Here is a 15,537-nt window from a genome sequence, read left to right as displayed (position 1 = left end):
AAACTAAAAACTTCATAATTAATCTTGTTAGACCAAGAAAACGTTTTAATCAACAAAAACTCTGACTCTGTTTTCTTTACGCTTCAGTAACATTTAAATTTCTTCAAGAAATATTAACAGGATGTATAAAACAAATATTACATCTGGTTAAATTTCATTCTTTTTTTCTCTTCTCTCTTTTAACTCACTCATACTCGTTCCAAAATCACAGCACTCTTCAAAAACATAACAGCAAAATCCAAAATCGTGTGCAATACTCACATTTGTGTGCGCTCAGAAGTACAACGAACATTGCTACACGTGGTTGTGAGATAAGTGAAAAACTTATTAATAAACAAAAACAACTGATATTTATTCATATATATATATATATATATATAAAACATCTAACACAAAAAAGGTAAGATAAGAATATATCATATTTAATAATTAATAATGGCATAATAATATGAAAGAAATATCTGACAATAATAAAATTAAAGGCATAACTATGACATTTCCAAAAATGTCTTTCATTGCCTTTAAATCTTTTCAAAGTTCAGTAGACTAAATGAAATAACAGGAAAAAAAGGGAGGGGGGAAAAAACAGATGGAGGATAGGAAAGTTCTCTGGAGCACAATATTTACAACATTATGTATAATTAATTTAACATACAGGTAATAGTTAGCCACATAAAAAATTTACAAAGCTTAATTATAAACAGATTACACAATATCATAGTGTGATACTGATAGTCACTGTTTTGGGACATTGGCATTATATGAATTTAGCACTAATAAGCAAGGCGCCATCAGTGTTTTCAGCTCAATGCGACTTGAGTTAATTGCATAATGGCTCTTCTACGTGGCATTTTTTTTAGTATGCTTTTTACCTCCAGCCCTCAAAAATCCACAGTTGTGTCAGTGTCTCTGCAATATCTTAATTTTTAACACAAACAAACATGAAGTTATGGGCTTTTAAGCATATTTTATCATAAAGCAGACAAGTCTTCAATGATGTCTTGTGATAGCTGGACACAATGTACTTAGTTTTCATCTAACTCCTTTCAGAACATGGCCTTTACAATGCAAGTCTTCAACTCGCCTTTTAAAAATTATATGACAATCTTAGCAATCATGAGGGTGATCTCACAGCTTGCACAAGTAGGCTTTTTCATAAGTGAACAATGAGGACTCGCATTGTCGTGATGTCAACATCCCTTTGCACAGTTGTAGTCATTTGCGATAAATGTGACCCACAAAGTGTGCAGTAGAGTTCTGCAGTAAGGTCTGATAACAGCCGCATAATATGGCACAACCTGCTGATAAACCATTCCCTGAATGTAAAAAAAAGATGACCATAACTTTCCTACAGAAGCCACAACCTTTGCTCTTTTCAGTGTTGGCGATGAAGTAGACTTCCAAACAGAGCTTTGCTGTTTACTGTCTGGGTCAAAATGATGAAGCCATGTCTCATTTGCCATTATCACCTTGTGCAGAAACTCTCCAAGTTCAGTAACCATCTGTTGCAACACCTGGCAAACCACCATGCAAACTTGATGTTTCTCATGTGTGAGCAGTCTTAGAACCCAGAGTGTACCAACACATTTCATATGCAAATGGTCATGGAGAATACTGTACATGCTTCCTACTGATATTCTCAACATCTCTGCCAGTTACCTTACTGTTATGTAACAATCTTCTCTCATGATTAAAGAAACAGTGGCTATGGTTTCTGTGGTGACAGCAGTGGTTAAAGCTCCAGGATTACCAATTTTTGTGATTGAACCAAGTTTGTCTTTAAACATTCTAAACATCACCTGCGAGCTGTGCTATATGTGGTAGATGACTTTCAGAAGGTGGTAGATGACTTTCATCAACTGGTGAAATACCACCACTTTGCTTATTGGAGGCTTGAAGTGGTGAAAGCCATGTTTAGTCTCTAGAGCAAAGTTTCCGGCATCCCCCCTCCCCCCATACTTCTCCTTCAACCCATGCACGGTACTAAGTACTATAGGTTTTGATACCTTTCGTGTTTGGGGTTTTCATAAAAAAAAAATATATATATATATATATGTGCTATATAGCTGTGCTGATTCACCATAAGCAGCTTTTAACATTTCATACACTTCAGCTGATGTTTTCTTGAGATGGAAACAAAACATGAGCACAACATACTGTTAATCATGTGTCACATCCACTGTATGTAGACAAAACTCAACAGGCATAAACTTGACTGACCACCAAGGTCACACCATGTGCACAAGTCAACTGCACAGTTATGTGATGCAGCTTGGTTTGGTCTTAAATTCTGCAGCACAGCTAGACATAGTAAACAGTACAGTTGTTCATGAAATATTATGATCATTCTTTATTGAACAGCCCTCATAGATATAATTAAAACAGTGTACATTTTATAAGATGCAGTATGCTTAGACTTATGTTGAGATTATATTTACTTATTCAAATAAACAAACAGTTTAAATGAACTAATAATTCAAACTATGTGGCACTGAAACTCTAGCACATCACATATTTAGGTAACTACTGTTAAAATAAAAAATCAATTAATGAACCAACCAAATTAATTACACAAGGAAAACTACTTTTACCACAGGAAGAATTTCACAATAATATGAAAGTATTTAATTAATTTGGTTGGTTTGTTGTTTTATTTTTTTTTATGTTGATACACTCATGGTAGTGGAGAATGAAAAAGAGAGGATTAATTATGCAATCAGACATGAAGTTCTCTGAGCAGTGCAAACTGGTGCTAGGACAGCACATAGGCTTCTGTCAAAAATATACAGGAATTTTGGCAGCAGGCATAAGGATGTGATTATCCCATTCTGATCATATTATTTTAGGAAAAATGTGAATCTTCTGAAATGGGCACACAGAAGAGCAACAAGATTAGAAGACAGATTCTGAAAATTGTATCTGTGTAGTGATGAAATGAAGTGTATAAAGATTTAAAAGAGTTAAGTAAACTAAATGCGATGGCAACTTTATCTTTTCTCAGATGAAATCCAGGAGGGGGCATAAATTTAAATTGAAAAAGGAACGTTTGAGAACAAATAAGTGAATATTTGCATTAAGCCAAAGAAAAATGAAATGTTGGAATAAACTTCCAAATAATGTTGTAGTGATGGGTAGTATGAGTAAATATAAAGAATGTTTGGAAAAATTGTTGGAAACAATGCAGAAAGGGTTTTTTTTTTTTTTTTTTTTTGGCTAACGTTATATAAGCTTTGTTTTCATGCACTGCATTGCAAATATTAACACTAAAAGGATACTCTTTCAGTTGCGAAACTTGCAGTTTCTGAAAACTGAGCACCTGAAAAAAAGATCTATTTGAAGCATTTAAGGTTTAAAACGGACTGAGTAAACTAAATAATAATCTTTCTTGAATGACATGTAAAGGAACAAATTTAAATTGTGAAAAAAAAAAAAAATGGATGGTCTCAGTACAGATGTGAAAACTTGATGCAAGCAAATTTTCACACATCTATACCAACATCCAATTGCATTTTATAGATGGATGTCCGCATATACAGCATATCACTTTTGTATAGTCTCTTTTTGTATTATTTTCCATTACTAATATACATTAAAAAACTTAGGATTACTCGGGTGTGTGTGTGTGTGTGCATGTTATATTTAAGAATATTTTCCCTTTTTCCCCATTTTTTTATGCTGAATATGAGCTATAAAAAATATCTGGATTGCCTCTAAACATTTGTATTTGACTGCCATTCTACTTTTTAGCATGGAGTCAACTCCATTTCACTAACCTTATGTTTTATAAATTATATCTAGTAAAAATGTAGTTAACTTACAGTCTTCTTTCTCTTTCCCTTTCTCTCTCTCGTGACCGAGAGCACCTGAAGCGTTCAGGTGTTCGTGACCGCCTTTCTCGACTAAGTGATCTCCGAAAGCGATCCCGACCTCTAGAAAGACTGCGTTTATGTCTCCTGCGTTCTGGACTACTAGAAGAGCTGTGAGAACGAGATCTTGACCTTTTTCTATACCTGAAATGGACAAAAACAATGAAGAGCTGGGAAACAGTTAATGATATCCTATAAATATAACATACAGATATTAAGAGATTCGTGGATGAGTATTAGAAATTAGTAAATCTATTCTAGGAAGAACTGTTTAACCTTCTTTCACTGACAAAACTATGAATTATTTACCCTAATATTAATAGATGAAATAATGTTGAAAATATAAACTCAAGCTGACAGATATAATCAAACAGTTAGATTAGCAGTAAAATACTTTGGACTGTGATTCTGACAAGATTTCAATGATAATATTTATTTTAATCCAATTTACTATTAATTTATGGAATTGTCTTGCAGTGCATTCTAAATATAAACTTAAGGAACAAGATGAACTTACCAGTGAGGTTTAACTACTTGGCTGGTGTTGCATGTGTCCTTCCTTTAACAGAAAAGCAAGATGAAGATTATGACTGAGAGGTATGATGGAAGAATATGTTCCTCCTTCACACCAATTACACATTATGTGGTTAAATTTGACAAAAATAAATAACATTTTAAATACTAAACTGAATTACAATTAATGCTAGAAAATTAGGAAATCAAAATTGAATTAAAGATTTAAAATACACACTGCACTACCTATCCAATTTTAGTGGGGGGGTACTAACAAGGGTATGCAAGGGTATGCACATTTATGCAAATCTAAACTGGGACTCAATAAATGTGGTCTCCGTCATTATTAAGAAATCCACCTTGGTGACCAATATATTTTACAGGTCAATCTAGTGATTTTGAGGTTGAACTGTGAGCTCTTCTTTATAGTGTGATGCACAGCTTGTAAAGGATAGATATGACTTTTGACAAAATTACATTACAAATCGAATCTTAGTACAGATACTAAACTATTGACATCATTCTGTTATGGAATAAAATGAATCTTGCTGGTTGGCAGAACATAACCAACTAATCATATCTAGCTTTCATTAGATAAATGTGAAAAATAAATTACCTAGAGAATACATTATCATTCTTTTTATTGCAACTTTTTTTATGCTACTGAAAAATTTCTTATTCAACTGATTTAAGCTTGTAAAAGCAATAAAACAGTATGTGAGTGGTATTTTCAAAACCATAATATCTGCACTCTCAACCATTCAATTGATGCTAAAACTTTTTCTAATCATTCTTAATAGAAAGAGCCACCACAAATACAACCATCACATAGAGTGAGCTAATGGTGGGGAAATTTATACTCTAGTACAGAACTTTATTTATACTCTATACTCTAGCCGTTGGGAGAGAAGAGGAGGAAAAAATATGGGTACAAAAATAAGCGCCATGTTACTTACATAAATTTAATTAGAGAAAGCAGTGTTAGATTTATTAATCTTATTCTTCATCTAGCAAAAATGATATCTCTATAAAGAAAACAGATTCAATAACTTTTTTTTGTTCTTCTGTACTGTTAACACATTCCACCAAAAAAAAAAAAAGTAACAGTAATACAAACAAATTTATTTTTGTCAGTTGCATCTCTTAGATATGGCTGAAACATTCAGTACTGAACATGCAAAGGTAACAAGAAATTAAATAGGATTGTTATCATCATAGGTTGCAGTCCTATCTGAGGTTGGTGATCATGAAACAATTGTTCCACAATTGATCATCATGAAACAATTGTTCCACAGTTTTGCCAATCCATTTCTTCAAATTATCCAGCCATGATATTCTTCTTCTTACCATTGATTCTTCCAATCAGAATGATTTGTGGCACTGCATATTCCTCTTGATGTCTCATAATGTGATCAAAAAAAGATTTTTGTTTCGTGATTAGAGACAGCAATTTCCTTTCTCTGCTGACTGATCTCAAGGTTTGTTATAAATATACATAAATACAACACAACAAAATAGCAATACAACAAATATAGCATATTAAGAAATTCTTACATTACACTGGCAGAGGGGTGAATTTATTAGAAAATTACACTTTTTTCTGGATTAATTTTATTACTCCAGGGTTCAATGCTGGGCCCATTACTATCTTCCATTTATTAATAATATTAATGAACATGTATCAAGCTTCATATCTAAGTTTGTATATGATATGAAGGTTGGCAGGGTGTTTTTAATGATAGTAATCAGGGTACACTGCTGCAACAACAGCTAGAAAAATTAGGCAGATGGGCTGAGAAATGGCAACTAAATCTGATAGCCAGCCACATCATCAGCAGCAATTTTCAATCCACTGCAGGATAAAGGCCTCTCCAGAAACTTTCCAGTTCCTTCTGTTTTGTGCAATGGCCATCCATTTACTGCCCATGAACTATTGAATTTCATCTGTCCATCACCATCGTCTTCCAGGTTTTCTTTTAGCTCCTCTTGAGTACCATTCTTTTATTTTCTGAGTCCATCTGTCATCATGTCTTCAAGCTTTGTGTCCTGCCCAAGTCCATTTCATTTCTTTTGATAACGATGTCCTTTACTTGAGTTTGTCGCCTAATCCATGTGTCCCATTCTTATCCCACAGTCTGATTCCTAATATAATTCATTTCATTCTTTGCTGTGTAGTTTCAGCTTCTCTTCCATTCTTCGCTGTGTAGTTTCAGCTTCTCTTCCATTCTTCGCTATGTAGTTTCAGCTTCCACTTCCATCCTTCGCTGCGTAGTTTCCACTTCCATCCTTCGCTGCGTAGTTTCCACTTCCATCCTTCGCTGCGTAGTTTCCACTTCCATCCTTCGCTGTGTAATTTCTGCTTCCACTTCCATCCTTCGCTGTGTAATTTCTGCTTCCACTTCCACCTTCACTGTGTAGTTTCAGCTTCCACTTCCATCCTTCGCTGTGTAGTTTCAGCTTCCACTTCCATCCTTCACTGTGTAGTTTCAACTTCTCTTCCATTCCTTTGGTGAGTGCCCAAGTTTGACTCCCATAAATCATAGTGGGAAGTATGCATTGGTTCATTATTTATGTTTCAGACAAATTTGGATATTACTCCTCAGAATGTAACTATATTTCCTGAATGGTATCCATCCAAAATTTATTCTTCTCTTGATTTCCAGCCATTTATCATTATTACAGCTGACTTGTCAAGGTTAAGTATATGAATCCACCTTTTCAATTTTTGCTCCTTCAATGATTATATCCCTTCCTGTGGCATACTTGTTCATCATTACTTTTGTTTTCCATATTCATCTTTAGTCCGAAATCCTTACCAACTGTGCATAACCGATTAAGATTGTCCTCTAATTTTTAGGGATCATGGCTTATGATCACAATGTCATCTGCAAATCGTAAATGGTTTAGATTCTCTCCATTCACATTGACTACTTTCTGCAATCAGTCTAATCTTCTGAAAGCTTCTTCAAGGGCAGTAGTAAACAACTTTGGATATTGTGTCTCCTTGTCAAACTCCTTTCTCAAATCTGCTTCTCTCTTTGTCTAGTCTAATAAAGGAGGTAGCGTTCTCATATATTTTCTTCAAAATCATAAGGTAAGTAATGTCCATGCCTTGTCTTTCCAGTGCCCAAAACAGTATCTTATGCTGTATGGAGTCAAATGCCTTTTCATAATCCACAAATGCCAGGCATAATGGCATTTTATATTCATTTGCTTTCTCCATTAGCTGTGTGATATTATGTGAAGATGATACATAGTTGAGAATCCTGTCCTAAAGCCAGCTTGCTCTTTCAGTTGATTCTCATCAAGTATTCTTTATAATCTGTTCGTAATGACTCTCGTAACTTGTAGATGTGGGATAACAAGCTAATTGGTCTATAACTTTAACATCAGCTGCATCAATGTACACAAAATGCCAAAAAAAAAAAAAAAAAACCTTGAAAATCAAAGTTAAACTCAAATTTTAACATTCCTTTACTATAGTTTTGAATTTTGATCAGCATCTACGATTTTATTGGAATTTGAGAAATATATGTCTGTAAAAAAAATCAGCTCTGGGTATTAAGCATTCTACATTCACCTAGCACAGCTTGGCACACAAAATACAACACTCACAAGTGGGATGCTGATATGACAAAAAATTTCCAAACATCAGCACCTCAATTCCACATATGCCACTGTTATTGCCACAACACTAAAAAATAAAATAGTAAATCTTTATTACATCCAACATCCGAAATTGTCCATTTCATTTGCAAATTAATTTGGAATATGATTTGCACATATATTATGCAATTGACTGCAAAAATTCAATGAAGTGCAGGAAAGTGGCGGGAGCAAATCTCGTTGTAAAATTATTTAATATATTTTTTAAATTCTTTAAACGTTTACATTTTAAAATAAATGTGTATAAGTGAAAAACTTATAGAACTTATTTTGAAGTTTTTATTATTAATGTTTCATTCTTAAACATTAACTTTAAAAATTATTTTAAAACTTTTGAATATATATTCCAGCCATTTTTGCATAAACTATATTCCACAGTATGTATATCAGTGTGCAGTTATATTCATATGAAAATATCTACTAGCTGTTGTGATTTTTTAAATCCTGTTTGATTTAATTTAAAAGAAAAAATTAATTAAATTAATAATTAAAAAATATATTATTTCTTCTTATACAGTCACTATAATGTCAGGATAATGAATACATAAGTGCCCAATTTTCAATTACTGATTGTCTTTATTTCAAACATTTCCAAGGTAACAAGGACAACTCAGATGAACCAGTCGTCAGTGAGACATTTTGGTATGCACCAGCTAGAGGTTAAACACTGACAAAAGCAAGGTACAGTACTACATAATGGGTAGCAGTAATCCCACAATGGCATAACTAGGAGCATCCAACCAATCCTCCCAAAATTCAGATCTCTGAATTTTTTCAAACAGCTTTGTCAGAACTTCAATATAGTATGTCTGATTAACAGTCTGATTTGGTGGGATGTATTCGGCCATAATAATTCCTTTAATATCAAAGAAAACAAGCAGATGGTTTTCATTTTGGATTTTGACATTACTTTTTTTGGTCTGGGAGATTGTTTTATTTTCCATTGCATTGACTGTCTTTTAGTTTCTCTGTCGTGCTAGAACCATCAAGTTTCATCACAAGTAATTACAGTACTCAAAAAGTCTGGATCCTCAATTTTTTTCAGAACATCCTCACAAATTTGGAGTCTTCTCATTCTTTGATCTTCATTCAAAATTTCTGCCACCATCTTGGCACATACTTCTCGCATGCCTAAATTTTCAATTAAATTTTATCCATTTTTCTGTCCATATTTAAGTTCTGATTCAACCATTCTAATGCTTAAACGATGATCACTTTAGCATTAGCAATAGTAGAGGCATATGATGCAAGAAAGCAAGCTTATTCAGCATCAGCCAAAAAAAACAAAAAACACACCACTCCCATTTCACCCCTCCGTTCGTTCGAAATACCTGTCCAGTTGAGCCTTAAATTTGTTTAGGCTATCAACTTCAACAACAAGTGATGGAAGTCGGTTCCACCAGCCAACCACCCGCTGGCCAAAGGCAAATTTACGCACGTCTATCCGACATCCGCCCTTCCTCAATTTGAATTTATGCCCTCTGAGGTGATTATTCTGAGCAAGAGGAAGAATCCCATCAGCATTGAGCATGCTCAAACCATTCAAAGCCTTATACACCTCTATCAGATCACCTCGCCGGTGCCTAGTCTCCAGACTCTGTAATTTGCAAAACTTAAGCCTTTCTTCGTAAGAGCAACCCTTTGTTCCATTCACTAATCTTGTTGCCCTTCTCTGTACCCGTTCCAGCAGCTCTGCATCCTTCTTGAAATGAGGCTTCCAGACCTGTATACAGTACTCAAGATGTGGCCTAACCATTGCCTTAAACAAGGAAATAATCACCTCCTTATCCCTGCTAGAAAAATTCCTGTATATCATTGACAAGACACCATGAGCTACTCTTGCAGCTCATCTGCACTGCTCAGAGAACTTCATATCTGCCTGCACAATTACCGCAAGGTCCTTTTCATTCTCCACCACTGTCAGTGTAGTACAGCAGAGTTGATACGTTGCTCTGGAGTTACTGTTTCCCATATGTAGTACTTTACATTTGTCAATGTTAAACTTCATTTGCCACCTCTCAGCCCATCTGTTCAACCTTTCCAGATCCTGTTGCAGCAGCATAGCGTCATAGTGTCCTTAACAACCCTGCCTACCTTTGTATCATCTGAAAACTTGGACATTAAACTTGATATCCCATCATCAATATCATTCATAAACACCGAAAACAACAACGGACCCAACACTGAACCCTGAGAAACTCCACTAATAACATTAGTCCACGTTGAGCAGTGTCCACTGATTACCACTCTCTGTCTTCTGCCACTCAACCATCCCCTTATCCACAGCAGCAATTTGCCTCCAATGCCACACTGCTCCAATCTGTGCAGCAGTCTTCCATGTGGAGCAGTATCAAAAGCCTTTCTAAGATCCAAATATATAATATCAAAGTTATTCCCTGCATCCAGTTCTTTTGTGACTACATCATAGTATCCAATCAAATTGGTCAGGCATTGAATTCTTGTCTATATGATCCTGCAGTGCTTCTTTAACCAGTGCCTCCATTAATTTTCCTGGAACAGGAAAATTAATGGAGGCACTGGTCCTCCTTTGTGAATTGGGGTCACATTTGCACATCTCCAGTCTATGGGTCCCTCCCCTGAGTCCAAAGAAGCTCTCATAATTATGGCCAGGGGTTTGCTTACTTCCTTTGCTGCCTCCTTTAATATAACTGGATAGATCCCATCCACCCCAGGTGCCTTTTTTATGTTTATCCTCAACAATCTCTCCTCCACTTTCCTCTCAGTTATTACAAAATCATCCAGCTCACTGCCAATGTCTACTTTACCTACGTCATTCTCCTTCCTGAATAACTCCTCATGCGTGAATGTAGATGCAAAATACTCGTTTAGATTGTTAGCCACCTGAGCAGGATCCTCAACTGTTGAACCATCAATATCCAGTGGACCAATCTGATTCATCCCTTTCCTTCTTGAGTTTAAATAGGTAAAGAACTCTTTTCTGTTTTTCTTTGCATCCTTTGCCAAAGATTTTTCGTAGTTTGCCTTTGCCTGCCTAATCTCCTTTGTGACTTGGTTACAGACCAACTTATATCTATCATAGGCTTCCATGTCGCCCATTAATTTGTATGTATTCCATGCATTTTTCTTCTCTGCCACATTTCTCATTAGTTCATCTGACATCCATTTAGGCCTAAACCTTGAACAATATTTCTTAGTTGGTATGTAAAGCCTGGTAGTTTCCAAGATTAGTTCCTTGAATGCTTCCCATTTTGAGTTTGCTGTTGGTAACATCATCAGTTGGTCCCACTGTATAGAATTTAAATACTGTCTCAGACCATCATAGTCGCCTTTACGAAAACAAAAACCCTTCCCTTTACCTCTGATGGTAGTTACCTCCTTGAGTAAATCCCACTTCAACACACTGTGATCACTGCCACCTAGTGGTTCATTTATCTGCAGATTCTTAATGCATGAAGAATCACTACTGATAATCAGATCAAGAGTATTGCTCCCTCTTGTTGCCTCACGAACATGCTGATGTAGAAAACAATCATCCAAGAAATCCACAAAAGCCTGGCTAGTGTGTGAGTAACCAGCCCCCAAATTCCAGTCAATATCTGGGAAATTAAAATCCCCCATTATAAGACTCTCTGATTTACTGGCCCACTCCATTTCCCTGTACAATATCTTATTATACTCATCAGAGTCATTAGGCCTATAGCACACTCCTACTCTCAATTTTGATTTCCCTATGCTTATGTCACACCAAACTGACTCGACACTGCCCTGTCCATCGATGTTGACTGGCTTCACTTCCTTGGATTTTATGTGTTTCTTAACTAATAGCATAACCCCTCCTCCCCTCCTGTCCTGTCTATCCTTTCTATACACATTGTATTCCCCAAATTCCAGTTCCGCATTCCTTATATGTGTGACACCACGTCTCTGATATCCCAACAATATCTGCCTTTGATGTTTTGAGCAATACCTCAAATTCATCAAATTTATTTACCAAAATAATCAATACTTTTAATCAATACCTCTACCCGATCCAATTTTCATAGTTTTCATGGATATCGAATGGCCTAGTCTTTCACTATCTTCCACATTCTCTCTTCCTTCTAAAAATCTTTTATGCCATTGAAACATGCAAGCTCTTGACAGAGTATCATCTCCATAAACTTGATGTAACAACTCAACTTTCAGTTGATGTTTTCTTTAATTTTAGTAAAAATTGGGGTTGATTTGTTATTTGATTCTTTTGTCTGTCGTTTTTCTGACAAACTGCAAAACACAAGGTAATGAAAATCTGTCTCACTGCAAGGAGAATGAGCATGTTGGAACATGACTTGGCAGACGATTATGGAAAAGTTCAAGGACAACTATTATGTCTTTGTTTCACAGGTGATGCTTAGTGTGTAGTGGCTATGCATGCAGCCTTGTTATTTAATAACCACAACTTGTATATTAATTTAGCCAAGGCTTTTGACTCTGTACCTATTTTAGGATTAACAAATACAATCAACATCTTAGAATAACTGGTTCTGCATAGAATAAAAATGGCTGCAAACCTTTAAAAGATAGATCTGCTAAAGTGTTTAACTCTCACTACTGCTAGTACTACGACCAGCTGTAAAGTGAAGAGTAACATTAACAACTTCAACCAAGAAGTTCCAGAAGATACACGAATACAATCAATCAGAAACTCTGACATCTATTTAAACCAGTGGCCAGGTTAAGATTTCCTGCCTTTCTTTTCATTGTGGTTTATGAAACTGTACTGTACCTGTCTTTATTAGTATTAGCAGTGACAGTGATGCAATCCATCATTTGGAATAAACTCTAATGAGGTATTTTTCACTGAAGCATTCTCTACATGAAAAGTGATATCTCATCACTAAGATCTGAAAAACAAACAAAGCTTCTTATACAAAGACAGTAGTTTTTTTCAAAACTGACACTAATTTGGAAAATTGCTGTCCTTTCTAAAAATTACAGCTTGGGATTGACATGTTCAAACATTATAGTTAAGAAAGCAACAATGAGTTGATTTGCATTATCTTGAAGAAATATTAGGTAACTTTCTGTCCTTGGAGTGATAGCCACTCAGATAGGACTTTACTTATTATTATTTCCAGACTGTAATTTTGCAAATTACACTGTCTGAAGAGTAGGTATTGTTATTGTTATTTGGTTTTTAGGAGCATTAGCAACTAAGGCCATATTACTCCGGGGATATGCAGTGGTCATTCCCTGACCTTTCTGCATCCTCTGTATTTGGTGGTCACGGGCTTGAACCCTGGTCTAATCAAGAAGCGTGTGCTACACACTGCTGCTTCTACCCACCTGACTACAGAGGCACCTGGAGAGTAGGCACCTGAGGGGTGATCTGATTGAGGTGTATAAAGCCTTGAATGGCTTGAGCATGCTAAATGCTGATGGCATTTTTCCTCTTACTAGAATAATCACCTGAGAGGGCATAAATTCAAATTGAGGAAAGACAGTTGAAGGATAGATGTGTGGAAAAGTTTGTTTTAGCCAGCGGATGGTTGATTGCTGGAACAAACTTCCATCTGCCATTGTGGTTGTTGATAGCTTAAACAGATTGAAGGCAGAATTAGACAAACATTTATCCTACAACTGTCTTTCCTCAATTTGAATTTATGCCCCCTCAGGCAATTATTCTGAAAAGAGGAAGAATTCCATCAGCATTCAGCATGTTCAAACCATTTAAGGCTTTATAACATGAATCAGATCACCTCGGAGGTGCCTAGTCACCAGACACTAACTTGCAAAACTTAAGCCTTTCTTCGTAAGAGAAACCCTTTGCTCCATTCACTAATCTTGTTGCAGTTCTCTGTACTCGTTTCAGCATCTCTACATCCTTCTTAAAATGAGGCTTTCAGACCGGTATGCAGGACTCGAGATGTGTCCTGACCTTATACAAGGGGATAACACATCTTTTTTATCCCTGCTTGCAAAATTCCTGTATATCACTGAAAAGACCCCATGACCTCTGGCAGCCTGTCTGCCTGCTGTTGTTGTTGTTGTTGTTTTGGTTTTTAGGAGCATTAGCAACTAAGGCCATATTGCTCCAGGATATGCAGTGGTCATTCCCTGACCCTTCTGCATCCTCCGTATTTGGTGGTGACAGGCTCAAACCCCGGTCTAATCAAGAAACGTGCTACGCACTGCTGCTCCTTCTCACCTGGCTACGGAGGCGCCCTGTCTGTCTGCCTGCACAATTACCCCCAGGTCCTTTTCATTCTCTATCACTGTCGGTGTAGTACCACACAGTTGGTACGTTACTCTGGGGTTACTGCTTCCCATATACAGTACTTTACATTTGTCAATATTAAACTTCAGTTGCGATATCTCTCAGCCCATCTGCTCAACTTTTCTAGATCCTGTTGCAGCAGCGTAGTGTCATTACTGTCATTAACAACCCTCCCGACCTTTGCATCATCTGCAAACTTGAACATTAAGCCTGATATACCATCATCAATATCATTAATAAATACAGAAAACACCAATGGACCCAACACTGAACCCTGGGGAACTCCACTAAAAACATTAGTTCACGAAGAGCAGTGTCCGTTGATTACCACTCTCTGCCTTCTCCTACTCAACCATCCCTTTATCCATAGCAGCAATTTGCCTCCAGTGCCACACTTCTCCAATTTGTGCTGCAGTCTTCCATGTGCAACAGTATCAAAAGCCTTTCTAAGATCCAAATATATAATATCAAAATTATTCTTTGCATCCAGTTCCTTTGTGAAAACATCATAGTATCCAATGAAATTAGTTAGACAAGACTTCCCCTTAACAAACCCATGCTGTGTCCGAGCTATAACTGAAGTCTTGTCTAGATGATCGTGCAGTGCTTCTTTAACCAGTGACTCAATTAATTTCCCTGGAACAGAAGCTAAAAATAAACTATAGAAACTAAAAGCCTTGCTAGTGTGCGAGTGTCCAATCCGCAAATTCCAGTCAGTATCTGGGAAATTAAAATTACCCATTATAAGATACTCAGATTTACTGGTCCACTCTTATTTCTCTTTACAGTTGTTTATTATAAAGTATGAACCACAGCTATAATGCTCAATACATTCTACATTGATAACGATATTTTTAAAAGAATAAGAGAAGTTTACCTCAATATGATACGTAGAATACTTCCGTATGATACTCTCCAGAAATGAAAACGAAAACAATTAAAAAATTGAAAATATTACATTACAGTAAGAAATAATTAACAATAATTAAAAATCAAATGAACACAATTAAAAATCAATTTAACGGGATTAAAAATTAAGTCAAAAATTAATTTAATGAAAAAATTACAAAATGATTTTCCTCCCTAAAGCTGACAATGCTTTTCAACTGTATGTTGTGATCACAGGAATGAAAATTACGGAATAGGGGTGAGCATGGAACTTAAATAGGGATTACTTGTCTTCGCGCATGCATGTATAGGACCACGAGTCAGAAGTTAGATATGGCCAGTGAACATTAACAGAATTCTCATGTA

The 15,537-nt window shown here is 35.9% G+C and overlaps 1 protein-coding gene across 3 annotated transcripts in view; it reads right to left on the bottom strand.

Moving 5' to 3' along the window:
- Positions 1-15,537, bottom strand: part of Prp5 (pre-mRNA processing factor 5) — a 405,747-nt gene that overhangs the window by 376,672 nt on the left and 13,538 nt on the right. Inside the window, exons 2-4 of one of the 3 annotated variants that reach the window (XM_090378220.1) lie at positions 4,384-4,425; positions 3,819-4,010; positions 262-294 (exon numbers count right to left, since the gene is read on the bottom strand). In XM_090378220.1, the coding sequence (XP_090234346.1) occupies positions 262-294; positions 3,819-4,010; positions 4,384-4,425 (267 nt within the window). The remainder of the gene's footprint in view (positions 1-261; positions 295-3,818; positions 4,011-4,383; positions 4,426-15,537) is intronic. The other 2 variants (XM_090378221.1, XM_090378222.1) reach the window with 2 other exon arrangements.

This window comes from Mastigoproctus giganteus, chromosome 7, assembly GCF_048544385.1.
Source record: "Mastigoproctus giganteus isolate SK-2022 chromosome 7, ASM4854438v1, whole genome shotgun sequence".
Lineage (NCBI taxonomy): Eukaryota > Metazoa > Arthropoda > Arachnida > Uropygi > Thelyphonidae > Mastigoproctus > Mastigoproctus giganteus.
This window is presented reverse-complemented; position numbering and strand designations above follow the sequence as displayed.